This window comes from Pristiophorus japonicus, chromosome 13, assembly GCF_044704955.1.
Source record: "Pristiophorus japonicus isolate sPriJap1 chromosome 13, sPriJap1.hap1, whole genome shotgun sequence".
NCBI classification, from domain to species: domain Eukaryota; kingdom Metazoa; phylum Chordata; class Chondrichthyes; family Pristiophoridae; genus Pristiophorus; species Pristiophorus japonicus.
In genome coordinates, this window is record NC_091989.1 from 27,114,451 (window position 1) to 27,132,526 (window position 18,076).

The following is an 18,076-nucleotide window of genomic DNA, read 5'->3' on the forward strand; positions in this document are numbered from 1 at the left end:
AATCTTCACAGAGGAAAATCTAATTGAAGGAGAAATAAATCCTCAGCTCCAGGTACAGATAAAGCTGGTGCTCCCAGGGTGAAGTGCTGCTACTGGATTCAGTCAGCTCGCTGTCTGCAAGTCCCAACCGCTCCTCAGCACCAGGACTCCTGGAGTTTAGAGGTTTCCCGTGAAGCACAGGAGAAACAGGACATGCAGCGCAATGAAATATACGGCAAATAACAACTTGGTCCGAGATCGGGCGTGGAACAGAGAACAGAATGAACGCACGCTGGAGCCCCTCCGAGTCTGAAAGCAGAAATAAACAACAGATTAGAACTGGAATCGACACAAGACACAGGGAGTGAAGTCAGCAAGGGACCCACCGCACTGGCCAGAGTGAGCCAGCAGGGGGCGCACTACACTGCCCACAGTCAGCCAGCAGAGGGTCCACCGCACTGCCCACAGTCAGCCAGCAGGGGGCGCACCGCACTGCCCACAGTCAGCCAGCAGGGGCCCAGCGCACTGCCCACAGTCAGCCAGCAGGGGGCGCACCGCACTGCCCACAGTCAGCCAGCAGGGGGCCCAGCGCACTGCCCACAGTCAGCCAGCAGGGGGCCCAGCGCACTGCCCACAGTCAGCCAGCAGGGGGCCCAGCGCACTGCCCACAGTCAGCCAGCAGGGGGCCCAGCGCACTGCCCACAGTCAGCCAGCAGGGGGCCCAGCGCACTGCCCACAGTCAGCCAGCAGGGGGCCCAGCGCACTGCCCACAGCGAGCCAGCACCAGTGCCCACAGTGAGTCAGCAAGGGGCAGCACCACACTGCCCACAATGAGCCAGCAGGGGGTGGCACCGCACTGCCCACAATGAGCCAGCAGGGGGTGGCACCGCACTACCCACAGTGAGCCAGCAGGGGGCAGCACCGCACTGCCCACAATGAGCCAGCAGGGGGCAGCACCACACTGCCCACAGTGAGCCTGTCGGCTGGTGTAACAGAGACTGGAATACCAAAGTCTTATACTGAGGGGGTGGGGTGTTATACTGGGTCAGCATGCATTACACTGGGGTGGGGTGTGTTATACTGGGGAGGGGGTGCAGGTGTGCATGCTATCGATGCGAGTAAACTGATGCTGATGTATCTGCTGTGCAGAGGCTCTGACCTTGCTGGGAGTGGCACATTCCGATGGGTCTATCAGCAGGGAATGCTCCTCCAGAACCGAGGCATTGAGGTTCCGCTCCTGGGCACTGACCCACTCGCTCAGCTCCACACTGAAAGGAAACAAGCATCAACTGCAGCATTACAACAACTTCCACTGTAGCCACTGACCATCCCAGGCCCCACCATACAGCCTGCCTGGTGTCAAATTCTGGGCAGGTTACTGCCACGGGCTCCTGGCTCCACGGGACCCACACAGCCAGCAGACAAAGAAACAGGAACATGAGACGACCATTCAGCCCTTGAGCCTGTTCCACTATTCAATTAGATCATGGCTGACCTGTACCTCAACTAGATTTACCCGCCATAGCTCAATATCCCTCGATATCTTTACCCAGCAAAAATCTCTCTCTTGAAAATATCAATTGAACCGCAGCATCCACAGCCTTCTGGGGACGGAGTGAGTACTAGATTCCCACTACCCCTTGTGTGATAAAGTGCTTCCTGATTTCACTCTAAGTGTCCTGGCTCTAATTTTAAGATTGCACCCCCTTGTTCTAGACACCTCCACAGGAAGAAATATAAAAGTAGATGGGGTTGAGGGATATGGGAAAAGGTGGGTAGGGATACGGGAGAAGGTGGGTAGGTGGAGGGTAGGGATACAGGAGAAGGTGGGTAGGCGGAGGGTAGGGATACAGGAGGTGGTGGGTAGGTGGGGGATAGGGATACAGGAGGTGGGGGTAAGGATACGGGAGGTGGGGGGGTAGGGATACGGGAGGCGGGGAGGTAGGGATACGGGAGGTAGGGATACGGGAGGTGGGGGGGTAGGGATACGGGAGGTGGGGGGGTAGGGATACGGGAGGCGGGGAGGTAGGGATACGGGAGGTAGGGATACGGGAGGTGGGGGGGTAGGGATACGGGAGGCGGGGCGGTAGGGATACGGGAGGTAGGGATACGGGAGATGGGGGGGTAGTGATACGGGAGATGGGGGGGTAGTGATACGGGAGGTGGGGGGGTAGGGATACGGGAGGTAGGGATACGGGAGGTGGGGGGGTAGGGATACGGGAGGCGGGGAGGTAGGGATACGGGAGGTGGGGGGGTAGTGATACGGGAGGCGGGGAGGTAGGGATACGGGAGGTAGGGATACGGGAGGTGGGGGGGTAGGGATACGGGAGGTGGGGGGGTAGTGATACGGGAGGTGGGGGGGTAGGGATACGGGAGGTAGGGGGGGTAGGGATACGGGAGGTGGGGGGGGGTAGGGATACGGGAGGTGGGGGGGTAGTGATACGGGAGGTGGGGGGGGTAGGGATACGGGAGGTGGGGGGGGGTAGGGATACGGGAGGTGGGGGGGTAGTGATACGGGAGGTGGGGGGGGGTAGGGATACGGGAGGTGGGGGGGGGTAGGGATACGGGAGGTGGGGGGGGGTAGGGATACGGGAGGTGGGGGGGTAGGGATACGGGAGGTGGGGGGGGGGTAGGGATACGGGAGGTGGGGGGGTAGGGATACGGGAGGCGGGGGGTAGGGATACGGGAGGGGGGGGGTAGGGATACGGGAGGTGGGGGGGGTAGGGATACGGGAGGTGGGGGGGTAGGGATACGGGAGGTGGGGGGGTAGGGATACGGGAGGTGGGGGGGGGTAGGGATACGGGAGGTGGGGGGGGGTAGGGATACGGGAGGTGGGGGGGTAGGGATACGGGAGGTGGGGGGGTAGGGATACGGGAGGTGGGGGGGGTAGGGATACGGGAGGTGGGGGGGTAGGGATACGGGAGGTGGGGGGGGTAGGGATACGGGAGGTGGGGGGGGTAGGGATACGGGAGGTGGGGGGGGTAGGGATACGGGAGGTGGGGGGTAGGGATACGGGAGGTGGGGGGTAGGGATACGGGAGGCGGGGGGGGTAGGGATACGGGAGGTGGGGGGCAAGGATACGGGAGGTAGGGATACGGGAGGTGTGGGGTGGGTAGGGATACGGGAGGTGGGGGGGTAGGGATACGGGAGGTGGGGGGGTAGGGATACGGGAGGTGGGGGGGGTAGGGATACGGGAGGTGGGGGGGGGGTAGGGATACGGGAGGTGGGGGGGTAGGGATACGGGAGGTGGGGGGGGGGTAGGGATACGGGAGGTGGGGGGGTAGGGATACGGGAGGCGGGGGGTAGGGATACGGGAGGTGGGGGGGTAGGGATACGGGAGGTGGGGGGGTAGGGATACGGGAGGTGGGGGGGTAGGGATACGGGAGGTGGGGGGGGTAGGGATACGGGAGGTGGGGGGGTAGGGATACGGGAGGTGGGGGGGGGGTAGGGATACGGGAGGTGGGGGGGTAGGGATACGGGAGGTGGGGGGGTAGGGATACGGGAGGTGGGGGGGGTAGGGATACGGGAGGTGGGGGGGGTAGGGATACGGGAGGTGGGGGGGGTAGGGATACGGGAGGTGGGGGGTAGGGATACGGGAGGTGGGGGGTAGGGATACGGGAGGCGGGGGGGGTAGGGATACGGGAGGTGGGGGGCAAGGATACGGGAGGTAGGGATACGGGAGGTGTGGGGTGGGTAGGGATACGGGAGGTGGGGGGGTAGGGATACGGGAGGTGGGGGGGTAGGGATACGGGAGGTGGGGGGGTAGGGATACGGGAGGTGGGGGGGGGTAGGGATACGGGAGGTGGGGGGGTAGGGATACGGGAGGTGGGGGGGTAGGGATACGGGAGGTGGGGGGGGGTAGGGATACGGGAGGTGGGGGGGTAGGGATACGGGAGGTGGGGGGGGTAGGGATACGGGAGGTGGGGGGGGTAGGGATACGGGAGGTGGGGGGGGTAGGGATACGGGAGGTGGGGGGGGTAGGGATACGGGAGGTGGGGGGGGTAGGGATACGGGAGGTGGGGGGGTAGGGATACGGGAGGCGGGGGGGTAGGGATACGGGAGGTGGGGGGCAAGGATACGGGAGGTAGGGATACGGGAGGTGTGGGGTGGGTAGGGATACGGGAGGTGGGGGGGTAGGGATACGGGAGGTGTGGGGTGGGTAGGGATACGGGAGGTGGGGGGCAAGGATACGGGAGGTAGGGATACGGGAGGTGGGGGGGGTAGGGATACGGGAGGTGGGGGGGTAGGGATACGGGAGGTGTGGGGTGGGTAGGGATACGGGAGGTGGGGGGTGGTAGGGATACGGGAGGTGGGGGGGGTAGGGATACGGGAGGTGGGGGGGTAGGGATACGGGAGGTGGGGGGGTAGGGATACGGGAGGTGGGGGGGGTAGGGATACGGGAGGTGGGGGGGTAGGGATACGGGAGGTGGGGGGGTAGGGATACGGGAGGTGGGGGGGGGTAGGGATACGGGAGGTGGGGGGGTAGGGATACTGGAGAAGGTGGGTAGGTGGGGTTGATCTTTGAAAACGGGAGAGACTCGTCCAGTCTAACACCTCTCCCTGTTTGTCCCATTTTGCTTTTAAGAGTCTGCATCAGTTCTAAGATGATGTCTTTCCCTCTGCTATCCTTAGACCTTTATACAAACGCCCCATTCTCTTGCCCCCATTTTAAATGGAGTACGCATTCTCTCACCTCCATTTAGTAGAATGCCCTATTCCTTCCCCCTATTATTGAAATGGTTTGCCCCATCCTCCTCTTACCTTTTGAGTCGATGTTCTGCTGACAGCAGGGCTTCCTCAGCAGCCAATCGCTTTTCCTGTTCTTCAGCCAGTGAGCCCTCCGATCGACTCAGTTCTTGCTCAATTCTGTCCTGCACTTGTTTGGCTTCATGTAGCCTGTGAAACGCAGACCGAGAAAAGCAATGGTTTTCATAGGAACATAGGAATAGGAGGCCATTCAGCACCTCAAGCCTGTTCTGCCATTCAATGAGACCATGGCTGATCTATATTGTAACTGCATTTACCCCCAGGTCCCTCAATACCCCGCCTAATAAAAGTCTAGCACTCTCCGTTTTGACATTTTCAACTGATCAGCAGCCTCAACAGTGTTTTGGGGAAGAGTGTTCCAGATTTCCACTACCATTTGTGTGAAGAAGTGCTTCCTGACGTCACCCCTGAATGGCCTAGCTCTAATTTTAAGGTTATGCCCCTTGTTTGGGACTCCCCCATCAGAAAATAGTTTCTCTCCATCAACCCTATCAAACCCTTTAACCGTCTGAAAACACCTCAATTAGACCACCCCTTAATCTTCCATATTCAAATATAGTCGATGCAACCCATTTTCAAGAACAGTATCTTCTCCATCCACCCCCTGCACCTCCCCATTTATTCCTGCCCCTCCCCTGAAGGCGGTGATCGACTGGGATACGGATCGATGAGTACTGGTCAGCACACAATACATTCCCCAGGGCCATCAGTGACCTCAGACAGTGAGTGTCTGTCGGTTATTCGACCACCAAGAGCATCACACATAAGCCTAAGCCTCACCTCCTGTCCACACACCTTCCAGCATGAGCCACTGGATAGGAATGGAAAGCAGGGACTCCAGATTATATTTCCCCACCACCCCATTTCCCTAACCCTGAGGAGCTGAGGCTAGCTAGCCATCAGATTAGTCCAGGGCCTTCCTACTCTCTGTCAGTCACTTCCATATTGGGCAGTGTCTCCCACCATCTGATATATCTGGGTAGTCTGTTTGTCTGAATAACATGTCCAACAAAGGGCCATAGCACTCAATTCAAATACAAACATTCTATGTGATTGTTTCAAATATGTTTATATTTGCCATGGTGTTTTTAAAATTTAAGAAGCAGTTATTTAAATTTAGCTTGTGATCAGTAACTGTTTCAAAGATATTTACCACCCAGTTCTTTCTCAAATCAGATTCAACCTATGAAGAGACTGGAGTGTATCAGGAAACTCCAAAGTTGCAAAGTCCGATAACATCGATAGTGGGAAAAGAAAACCGAAGCAACGTGTAAGAAAATGAATCGCAATAGAGTTTAGCATAAAGTTGTGAAACGTGTTATTTTCTATTAAAACGAGGATCCTTAAGCTAAAGAACTGCCGTGAAATATACTATTCACTTGTTCCCTTACGGTTCGCCAGTTAAAGTCTAAGTCAGACTCGGTTAGTGTTATTCCACCAGCTTCTGAAGACAAGTCTATATTATTGTCCATCACCATCATGGGCCATCCCTCAAAACGAGGATGACTTGCTTCCACACCAAAAAGGGATGAGTTCACAGGTGTTTCAATGAAGGACCTAATATTCCAGGTCACGAACTACATACTGAAGGGTGGAAGATGCCTGTGCGTGGATTTTTTTAACGTGTGGTGGCCATTGCTCACCAGCCCCCATACAGGCTTGTCAGAGCTCGGTCTTGGTCCAGTGGCAAGGATTACCAAGACGACTGGAGACCAGCTGTGCTGCACGGACCGAGTGCGCACACATATCGGGAGTGTGGGCTGGCCCGTGCTGCCCCTGGGCCCCTAGCCCCGAACTCACGTCTCTCCTGCTATACCTGCCCACGCTCCAATCACCGACCTGGACCTTGATGACGTCACCCTCCTGCACCAGCTCGCGCTGCTCCACCCTGCTCCAGGCTGCCGCACCTCCGCTCCTTTTATGGCCCGACCTGCCGCTGGTTCTCACGCAGGTCGGGACCTCCACACTAACTATCTGACAGCGCTCAGTGCCCAGAGTCACAAATGAAGAACAGCAGAAACAGGGTCTCAGCAAATGCCAGTGCTTTCAGGAGAGGAGGGGGGGGGGGGGGGGGAAGGAAAGGGGAGGAAAATAACTGGTGAAATACAAGTTTTGTTGCTGTTAGTCCAAGTACAATGACCCTTGACATCTCTGGACTGTAGTTTGTAAATAGAATTAACTTGTTCTCTTGGCCGAGTGCATGTGTTGAAGAGATTATTTTAGAGTGCAGCACCGCAGACAGCTTTGTGCAGAAACATCTGCAATAATTGCTCATGTTTAGACTTGCACTGTTCCATCCACTACTTCATTGTCCTGGAGTGCAACTTCTAAACCAGTTCCACTATTTATTGTCTATAGACAAGTCTATATCTTCCAAGTCTATATTAATGACTTGGAAGTAGGGACTGAGTGTAACGTAGCCATGTTTGCTGACGATACAAAGATGGGAGGAAAAGCAATGTGTGAGGACACAAAAAATCTGCAAAAGGACACAGACAGGCTAAGTGAGTGGGCAAAAATTTGGCAGATGGAGTATAATGTTGGAAAGTATGAGGTTATGCACTTTGGCAGAAAAAAATCAAAGAGCAAGTTATTATATAAATGGAGAAAGATTGCAAAGTGCCGCAGTACAGCGGGACCTGGGGGTACTTGTGCATGAAACACAAAAGGATAGTATGCAGCTACAGCAAGTGATCAGGAAGGCCAATGGTATCTTGGCCTTTATTGCAAAGAGGATGGAGTATAAAAGCAGGGAAGTCTTGCTACAGCTATATAAGGTATTGGTGAGGCCACACCTGGAATACTGCGTGCAGTTTTGGTTTCCATATTTACGAAAGGATATACTTGCTTTGGAGGCAGTTCAGAGAAGGTTCACTAGGTTGATTCCGGGGATGAGGGGGTTGACTTATGAGGAAAGGTTGAGTAGGTTGGGCCTCACACTCATTGGAATTCAGAAGAATGAGAGGTGATCTTATCGAAACGTATAAGATTATGAGGGGGCTTGACAAGGTGGATGAAGAGAGGATGTTCCCACTGATGGGCGAGACTAGAACTAGAGGGCCTGATCTTAGAATAAGGGGCCGCCTATTTAAAACAGAGATGAGGAGAAATTTCTTCTCTCAGAGGGTTGTAAATCTGTGGAATTCGCTGCCTCAGAGAGCTGTGGAAGCTGGGACATTGAATAAATTTAAGATAGAAATAGAGAGTTTCTTAAACGATAAGGGGATAAGGGGCTAAGGGGTTATGGGGAGCGGGCGGGGAAGTGGAGCTGAGTCCATGATCAGATCAGCCATGATCTTATTGAATGGCGGAGCAGACTCGAGGGGCCGTATGGCCTACTCCTGCTCCTATTTCTTATGTTCTTACAAGGAGAATATCATGAAGATATTGGACAGAGTCTCTAGCCGAGATAATCTGAAAACAGGGCATCTACTCATTTCTTGAGCATGCTCCAAATGCTACCTAGATATCAGGGCAGGTGTAAACACCGTCTGGCATGCGGGGAACAAAAGTTCATGTACAAGGGCAGTCAGAAACACAGAAACAAAAAATATCTAGAATCAAAGCAATCCAAAAAGCTAACCAAACTGTTTACACTGTCACAAGAAACACTCCCAGGGCAGGTACAGCACGGATTAGATACAGAGTAAAGCTCCCGCGACACTGTCCCATCAAACATTCCCAGGCAGGTACAGCACGGGTTACAGAGTATCCCTCTACACTGCTCCATCAAACCCTCTAGAAAGGCGCAGCATGTCAATCACATTTGATGGGGGGAATCCTCCCAGAGTGTTAACGAGCCTCCTCTCTTTCAGATGCTGGCACACCTGTTGTGCTGTTTCCGGCACTTTCTCTCTTTCCAGATCTCACTGCTGCCCACTACCCTTCCTGGTATCACAGAGCCTCAGTGCACTTTAGAGAGCTATTCAGAGAGAGGAAGTTAAACTGCAAAAACAGCAGCTTTTAATCAGAAATACATTTAAGAAATGGGCCCTGCAGCAGAGGAAAGGAATGCGTTTAATGGGATTAATTGTAATGACCGAGAAATTGAAAAGCTATGCCAAAATGGTTGTGGATAATTTTAAATGAACAAGCCATGCAAGAGAGGAATGGAGACTCTCTTGTCAGATGCTCAGTCATAAATAATGAAGGGAAAGATTTAAAGGGCTATGGGGAAAGAGCCAGGGAATGGGACTAATTGGATAGCTCTATGATTCGATGTACTTGTATTGTGAGCTGAAAGACAGCATCAAATGAACAAGCCTCAAGGGGGTGTTGAGATGAGTACGATCTCCCGCAGAGTAATGGGTATGTGGACCAGATACTCAGTTTCATTTGTGTTAAGATAACTCCATGCGTCCAAAAAAAAGTCCCATTTCAGTCCGTAATATCAGTAATGGTACCGGTTACATAGAATATGCAGCATAGCAACAGGCCATTTGGCCCAACCAGTCCATGCCGCCGTTTATGCTCCACTCGAGCCTCCTCCCGTCTTTCCTCATCCATCTCTATAATCTCAATTCTTTTCTCTCTCATATGCTTATTGAGCTTCCCCTTAAACACATCGATACTATTCACCTCAACCTGTGGTAGCGAGTTCCACGTTCTCATCACTCTCTGGGTAAAGAAGTTTCTTCTGAATTCCTCATTTGATTTCTTGGTGACTATCTTACATTGATGGTCTCTAGTTGTGCTTTTCCCCACAAGTGGAAACACTCTACTCCATCAAAACCTTTCATAATTTTAAAGACCTCTATTAGGTCACCCCTCCGCTTTTCTTTTCAAGAGAAAAGAGACCCAGCCTTTCCTGGTATAACCTCGCAGTTCTAGTATCAACGTTGTAAATCTTTCTAAATCCTCTCCTGTGCCTCCATATCCTTTTTATATGGTGATCAGAACTGTACACATACTCTAAGTGTGCTCTAACCAAAGGTAGATACATGTTTAGCATAACTTCTCTACTTTTCAATTCTACCTTTCTAGAAATAACCCTAGTGCTTGGTTTGCTTTTTATGGCCTTATTAACCTGCGGCGCTGCTTTTAGTGATTGGTGTATTTGTACTCCCAGAACCCTTTGCTCCTCTGCTCCATTTAGATTCTTATTTTCCAAGTAATATGGGACCTCATTCTTTAACCAAAACAGAATACCTCACTCTTCTATGAAGAAATTCATTTGCTCATTATACGCTCATTTGAAAGCTTATTAATGTTTCCTTTTAATGTATTGCAGTCCCCTTCAGTATTGACCATCACCCCCAATTTGGTTTTGCCGCAAATTTAGAAATTATGTTTTTGATTCTAAAATCTAAATCGTTAATATAAACTGTAAACAACAGTGCTCCCAGCACTGATCCTTGTGGGACCGCTATTTAAGAAAGGAGGAAGAGAGAAAACGAGAAACTACAGACCAGTTAGCCTGACATCAATTGTAGGGAAAATGCTAGAATCTATTATTAAGGATGTGGTAACAGGGCACTTAGAAAATAATAATAGGATTGGGCAGAGTCAACACGGATTTCTGAAAGGGAAATCATGTTTGACAAATCTGTTAAGAGTTTTTTGAGGTTGTAACTAGTAGAATAGATAAGGGGGAACCAGTGGATGTGATGTATTTGGATTTTCAGAAGGCATTTGATCAGGTGCTACACAAGAGGTGGTGTAAATGGATGGAAGGATTAACCCAAGGATCTATAAACATGTGAGCTGGACATCTGTAACGGCCCCCGGCCTGTGAGCACCATCCGAGCAGGCTGGGAAGTGGAAGGAGCAGAGTGGCGGCGTACCACTCCATAGAGCAGCACGTGCTGGAGCAGGAGAGCAAAGGCAGCGAGAGGCCGACTGGATTGGATGTCACCAAGATCCAGGTCGGTGATTGGAGCGTGGGCAGGTACAGCAGGAGCGGCAAGGTCGGAGCGGCAAGGTCGGGGCGAAGGAGCGGCGAGAGATTGTAGAGGGACGTGATCGAGGCCCAGGAGAGGCGTGAGTTCGGGGCCCAGAAGAGGCGAGGGCCCAGGGGCAGCACGGGCCTGCCCACACTGCGATATGTGTGCGTGCAACAGAGCTGGTCTCCAGTCGTCTTGGTTAATCCTTGCCACTGGACCAAGACCTAACTCTGTCAAGCCCGTGTGGTGGCTGGTGTGCAACGTTAAAAAAATCCACGCACAGGCGTTTTCCACCCTTCAAGATTTAGTTCAGGACCTGGAATTTTAGGTCCTTCATTGAAACACCTGTGAACTTTTCGAAGTGGAAGCAAGTCATTCTCGATTCGAAGGACTGCCTATGATGATGATGACACAAGAGATAATTAAATAAAATTAGGGCTCATGGAATTAGGGGCAATATACTAGCATGGACTGAGGATTGGTTAACGGACAGAAAACAGAGAGTAGGAATAAACGGGTCATTTTCGGGTTGCAGGCTTTAACTACTGGGGTACTGCAGGGATCAGTGCTGGGGCCCCAGCTATTCACAATCTATATCAATGATTTGGATGCGGAGGCCAAATGCAATATATCTAAGTTTGCTGATGATACAAAGCTAGGTGGGAATGTAAGTTGTGAGGTGGGTGCAAAGAGGCTTCAAGGGGATGTAGACAGGCTGAGTGAGTGGGCAAGAACATGGCAATGGAATATAATTTGGAGAAATGTGAAGTTATCCACTTTGGTAGGAAAAATAGAAAAGTAGAGTATTTTTTTTAAAATGGTGAGAGATTGGCAAGCAGAGCGACCTGGGTGCCCTTGTACACGAATTACTGAAAGTTAACGTGCAGGTACAGCAGGCAATTAAGAAAACAAATGATACGTTGGCCTTTATTACAAGAGGATGAGAGTACAAGCGTAAGGACATATTATTGCAATCATATAAGGCCCTGGTGAGACCACACCTGGAGTATTGTATACAGTTTTGGTCTCCTTACCTAAGGAAGGATATAATTGCCATACAGGGAGTGCAACAAAGGTTCACTAGATTGATTCCTGGGATGGGGGGATTGTCCTATGAGGAGAGATTGAGTAGACTAGGCCTATATTCTCCAGAGTTTAGAAGAATGAGAAGTGATTCAATTGAAATATACAAAATTCTTACAGGGCTAGACAGGATAGCTGCAGGGAGGATGTTTCCATTGGGCTGAGGAGTCTAGAACCAGGGGTCACAGTCTCAGAATAAGGGGTCGGCCATTTAGGACTGAGATGAGGAGAAACTTCTTCACTCAGAGGGTGGTGAATCTTTGGAAGAGGGCTGTGGAGGCTCAGTCTTTGAGTATATTCAAGGCAGAGATCGATAGATTTTTGAATATTAAGGGATATGGGGACAGTACAGGAAAGTGGGATTTGAGGTAGAAGATCAGCCATGATCTTATTGAATGGTGGAGCAGGCTTGAGGGACAGAATGGCCTACTCCTGCTTCTAATTTTTGTGTTCTTATGACCCCACTTCCTACCTTATGCCGCTCTATAGCTACCCTTTACCCTTAACTCTCTGTTTTCAGTCTTGCAGCCAGCTAGCCATCCATTCTGCAACTTGTGCCCTGACTCCGCATGTTCTGGCCTTATTCATTAGTCTATTATGTGAAAGAAGGAAAGAATGACTTGCATTTATACAGCACCTTTCATGACCACTGGACATCTCAAAGCGCTTTACAGTCAATTAAGTACTTTTTGGAGTATAGTCACTATTGTAATGTGGGAAACGCGGCAGCCAGTTTGCGCACAGCAAGCTCCCACAAACAGCAATGTGATAAGAATCATAGAATCATCGAAATTTACAGCACGGAAGGAGGCCATTTCGGGCCATCGTGTCCAGGCCGACCAAGAGCTATCCAGCCAAATGCCACCTTCCAGCTCTTGGTCTGTAGCCCTGTAGGTTACAGCACTTCAAGTGCACATCCAAGTATTTTTAAATGTAGTGAGGCTTTCTGCTATAATGACCAGATAATCTGTTTTTGTTATGTTGATTGAGGGACAAATATTGGCCAGGACATCGGGGACAACTCCCCTGCTCTTCTTCGAAATAGTGCCGTGGGATCTGTTGCATGCACCTGAGAGAGCAGACTCAGTTTAACGTCTCATCCGAAAGACGGCATCTCCGACAGTGCAGCACTCCCTCAGCATTGCACTGGAGTGTCAGCCTAGATTTGTGTGCTCAAGTCCCTGGAGTGGGACTTGAACCCACAACCTTCTGTCTCAGAGGTGAGTGTGCTACTAACTGAGCCACAGCTGACACCTTGTGGTACCTTATTAAAGCCCTTTGGGAAACCTAGATACATTACATCCACTGCATTACTCTTGTCTTCTCTCAAGGGGCATACAGGGAAGGATAAAGAAAAAAGGGAGGCTTATGACAGATACCAAGGGCTCAATACTGCAGAAACCCTAAAGGAGTATAGAAAGTGCAGGGGTGAAATTAAAAAGGAAATTAGGAAAGCAGAGAGAGCATGAAAAAATTTGGCAAGTAAAATCAAGGAAAACGCAAAGATGTTTTGTAAATACATTAAGAACAAGAGGATAACTAACGAAAGAGTAAGGCCTATTAGAGACCATAAAGGTAACGTGTGTGTGGAGACGGAAGACGTGGGTATGGTTCTTAATGAATACTTTGCTTTTGTTTTCACAAAAGAGAGGGGTGATGCAGATGTTGCAATGAGGGGGGAGGAGTGTGAAATATTAGATAAAATAAACATAGTGAGGGAGGAAGTATTATGGGGCATAGCATCTTTCAAAGTGAATAAATCCCCAGGCCCGGATGAAATGTATCCCATGCTGTTAAGGGAAGCAAAAGAGGAAATAGCAGAGGCTCTAACTATCATTTTCCAATTCTCTCTGGCTGCAGGTGTGGTGCCAGAGGACTGGAGGACTGCTAACGTACCATTGTTTAAAAAGGAAGAAAGGGATAGACCGAGTAATTACAGGCCAGTCAGCCTAACCTTGGTGGTGGGAAAATTATTAGAAAAAATGTTGAGTTTCAGGATAAATCTTCATTTAGAAAGACACGGATTAATCAAGGACAGTCAGCATGGATTTGTTAAGGGAGGGTCGTGTCTGACTAAATTGATTTAATTTTTTGAGGAGGTAACGAGGAGGGTCGATGAGGATAGTGTGTATGATGTAGTCTATATGAATTTTAGCAAAGCTTTTGATAAGGTCCCACATGGCCGACTGGTCACGAAAGTAAAAGCCCATGGGATCCAAGGCAAAGTGCCAAGTTGGATCCAAAATTGGCTCAGAGGCAGGAAGCAAAGGGTAATGGTCCAAAAGTAAAATACTGCGGATGCTGGAATCTGGAATAAAAACAGAAAATGCTGGAAATCTCAGGTCAGGCAGCATCTGTGGAGAGAAAGCAGAGTTAACATTTCGGGTCGATGACCCTTCGAAATTACATGAAGGGTAATGGTCGATGGCCGTTTTTGTGACTGTTTCCTGTAGGGTTCCGCAGGACTCAGTACTTGGTCCCTTGCTTTTTGTGGTAAGTATCAATGATTTAGAGTTGAATGTAGAGGGTATGATTAAAAAGTTTGCAGATGATACAAAAGTTGCCCGTATGGTTGATAATGAAGAAGAAAGCTGTAGACTGCAGGAAGATATCAATGGACTGGTCAGGTGGGCAGAACAGTGGCAAATGGAATTCAATCCTGAGAAGTGTGAGGTAATGCATTTGCGGAGGGCTAACAAGGCAAGGGAATACACAATAAATGGTATGACACTAAGTGCAGAGGAACAAAGGGACCTTGGAGTGCATGTTCACAGATCCCTGAAGGTAGCAGGACAGGTAAATAAGGTGGTTAAGGTGGCATACGGAATGCTTGCCTTTATTAGCCAAGGCATAGAATACAAGAGCAGGGAGGTTATGTTTGAATTGTATAAAACACTGAAAAGAACCCCTTTTTCCCACACTAGACCTTTAGCCATGTGTTAATTCTCCTGATCTAACTGCTTCTATGCCGATTTGCACATGGCTCGGGCAATAATCCAGCAATTATTACTCTCAAGGTCCTGTTTTTTAATTTAGTTCCTAACTCTTGATACTCCCTCAGCAGTACCTCCTCTCTGTTCCTACCTATGTCGTTTGTTCCAACATCGACCACGACAACTGGATTTTTCTCTCTCCTTTTCCAAATTCCTCACCAGCCACCTCGAGATATCCCTTACCCTGGTGCCGGGTAGGCAACACACCCTTCGAGACTCTCATTCGTGGCTGCAGAAGGCGCTATCTATCCCCAATTATAGAATTCCCCATCACTATTTTGCTTGACCCCCCACCCACCCGCCCCCCCCCCCCTCTCGCCCCATCCCGGGAAAGCCTTCTGAGCCACAGTGCCTTGGTCTGCTTTGTGGCTGTCCTCCCCGTAGTCTTTCTTCTTGTCCTCACAGGTAGCCAATACATCGCACCTGTTGGACAAGTGTCTGCAGACCTTCCTTCTTAACCCCTCCCAGCCAGCTCCCCGACAGTCACACCCTCCCCTTCCTGAACCTGTGCTTTCCTCTGAGGTGTGACTGTGTTCTGGATAAAACTATCCAGAAATTCCTCCCTCGCCCTGATGTGTCGTTATACCCCATGTTAAGTGATACCAGTGATGATAATGTGCCTCAGTGTTCTCGGGTTTATGGGGGAGGGGAGAACGAGGCAAGATCCTGCTACCGATTGCTGTCCAGTGACCCCTGCTGCAAAGTCCGCCGTGAAGACAAATGAGTGCGGGATTGGCCTCAGTTGTGATGTCTCACAAAGTCAAATAGCCCGCGCACAGCTGAGCTCTCACAAGAGTGGCCATTTGACAGAGGCACCAGAGGAGTCTATCATGAATTACACTGTTTAAGGGAAAAGGCAGGAAAATTCTGGAGTGAGAGGCAGATCAACGCAGGGTAAGGAAAAGGTTACCGACATAACAACAGTCCCTGTGCTCCACAACAGTTCTGCTGTGGAGGGCAGAGATGTGATGGTCCAGGGCACGGCTCGACAGATACCCGCACCAGAACACTTGTGTGCATTTGCTGTTTCACGGTGCAGCATCAACAAAAGGGCGCGGGATTCTGTCACGGTTATTACCTTTGCTTCAGATGTCTCAGCTCTGTTTCCTTGACCTCGATTCTGCCTTTCTCCTGGGGGCCACCAGGGGCAGCGTCAACAGTGGGGTCAGTCTATAGGCCAAAAAACATAACCATGCAGAGGAGTCAAAACGGACAATATAGTACCCCGAAACACCACACTACAGCACCCAAAACATCACATTATATTGCATAGAATAATAGATTCCCTGGAGTGAGTAACAGGCTGCAATCTAATCGAGGGGTTCGGGGGAGTTTATATATAGAATAACAGATTTCCGGGAGTGAGTAACAGGCTGCAATCCTTCCCAGGTTTCAAGATTCACCCTTTCCCAACAATAACTATCACTCAGTGCCCTGGTGCACACAGATCTGGCGATTAAGCTGTTCACTCCCTCAATTCCTTATCCTCCTTTCACCCACCTTCTCGTCCAGCAGTCCTGTGGAAGCCTGCAGCTGGCGTTCGAGGGTTACGTGACGCGCCTGTAACTCGTTCAGTCGGTGCTGCGTGTCACGCAGGTTCTGGCTAGTTCCCCGCACCTGGGACGAGAGCGCAATCTTCTCCTCAAACACGAGGGACATCTGCAGGTGGCATGGAGGGGGCGAGGGTGAGGGAGGAAAAGATACACACACTATGGAATTCGAGAACATGTAACAGGCAAGTACAGTTTCATCTTATCTTTGATAGAGCCCACAAGGAAAAACTGCAAATGTTGGAATACTGCAGCAGGTCTTGTTTTGCAATTCATTCTTGGGATGTGGGCATTGCTGGCATTTATTGCCCATCCCTAGCTGCTTTGAGAGTCAGCACATTCAGGGGAGAGAGTCAGCACATTCAGGGGAGAGAGTCAGCACATTCAGGGGAGGGGGGAGAGAATCAGCACCTTCAGGGGAGGGGGGAGAGTCAGCACCTTCAGGGGAGGGGGAGAGAATCAGCACCTTCAGGGGAGGGGAGAGAGTCAGCACCTTCAGGGGAGGGGAGAGAGTCAGCACCTTCAGGGGAGGGGGGAGAGTCAGCACCTTCAGGGGAGGGGGGGGGGGGGAAGAGAGTCAGCACCTTCAGGGGAGGGGGGGGGGAAGAGAGTCAGCACCTTCAGGGGAGGGGGAGAGAGTCAGCACTTTCAGGGGAGGGGGGAAGAGAGTCAGCACCTTCAGGGGAGGGGGGGGGGGGGGAGAGTCAGCACCTTCAGGGGAGGGGGGAGAGTCAGCACCTTCAGGGGAGGGGGGAGAGTCAGCACCTTCAGGGGAGGGGGGAGAGTCAGCACCTTCAGGGGAGGGGGGAGAGTCAGCACCTTCAGGGGAGGGGGGAGAGTCAGCACCTTCAGGGGAGGGGGGAGAGAGTCAGCACCTTCAGGGGAGGGGGGAGAGTCAGCACCTTCAGGGGAGGGGGGAGAGTCAGCACCTTCAGGGGAGTGGGGTGGGGGGGGGAAGAGTCAGCATCTTCAGGGGAGGGGGGAGAGTCAGCACCTTCAGGGGAGGGGGGAGAGTCAGCACCTTCAGGGGAGGGGGGAGAGAGTCAGCACCTTCAGGGGAGGGGGGAGAGTCAGCACCTTCAGGGGAGGGGGGAGAGTCAGCACCTTCAGGGGAGGGGGGAGAGTCAGCACCTTCAGGGGAGGGGGAGAGTCAGCACCTTCAGGGGAGGGGGGGGGGGGAGAGAGTCAGCACCTTCAGGGGAGGGGGGAGAGAGTCAGCACCTTCAGGGGAGGAGAAAGAGAGTCAGCACCTTCAGGGGAGGGGGGAGAGAGTCAGCACCTTCAGGGGAGGGGGGAAAGAGAGTCAGCACCAGGGGAGGGGGGAGAGAGTCAGCACCTTTAGGGGAGGGGGGAGAGAGTCAGCACCTTCAGGGGAGGGGGGAAGAGAGTCAGCACCTTCAGGGGAGGGGGGGAGAGAGTCAGCACCTTCAGGGGAGGGGGGGAAGAGAGTCAGCACCTTCAGGGGAGGGGGGAGAGAGTCAGCACCTTCAGGGGAGGGGGGAAGAGAGTCAGCACCTTCAGGGGAGGGGGGAAGAGAGTCAGCACCTTCAGGGGAGGGGGGATAGAGTCAGCACCTTCAGGGGAGGGGGGAAGAGAGTCAGCACCTTCAGGGGAGGGGGGAGAGAATCAGCACCTTCAGGGGAGGGGGGAAGAGAGTCAGCACCTTCAGGGGAGGGGGGAAGAGAGTCAGCACCTTCAGGGGAGGGGGGAGAGAGTCAGCACCTTCAGGAGAGGGGGGAAGAGAGTGAGCACCTTCAGGGGAGGGCGGGGGGGGGGGGGGGGAAATAGAGCCAGCTGGTTTTATCTCCGCTAGTCATGTTTC

The 18,076-nt window shown here is 51.8% G+C and overlaps 1 protein-coding gene across 3 annotated transcripts in view; it reads right to left on the reverse strand.

Annotated features, from left to right (window-relative positions):
* Positions 1–6: 6 nt before the first annotated feature.
* LOC139278470 (golgin subfamily B member 1-like) overlaps positions 7–18,076 on the reverse strand; it is a 97,446-nt gene continuing 79,376 nt past the window's right edge. For all 3 annotated transcript variants that reach the window (XM_070897285.1, XM_070897284.1, XM_070897286.1), the window contains 5 exons: positions 16,205–16,363; positions 15,783–15,874; positions 4,741–4,875; positions 1,139–1,247; positions 7–288 (listed from right to left, as the gene is read on the reverse strand). In XM_070897285.1, the coding sequence (XP_070753386.1) occupies positions 157–288; positions 1,139–1,247; positions 4,741–4,875; positions 15,783–15,874; positions 16,205–16,363 (627 nt within the window). In that variant the 3' untranslated portion in view covers positions 7–156. The remainder of the gene's footprint in view (positions 289–1,138; positions 1,248–4,740; positions 4,876–15,782; positions 15,875–16,204; positions 16,364–18,076) is intronic.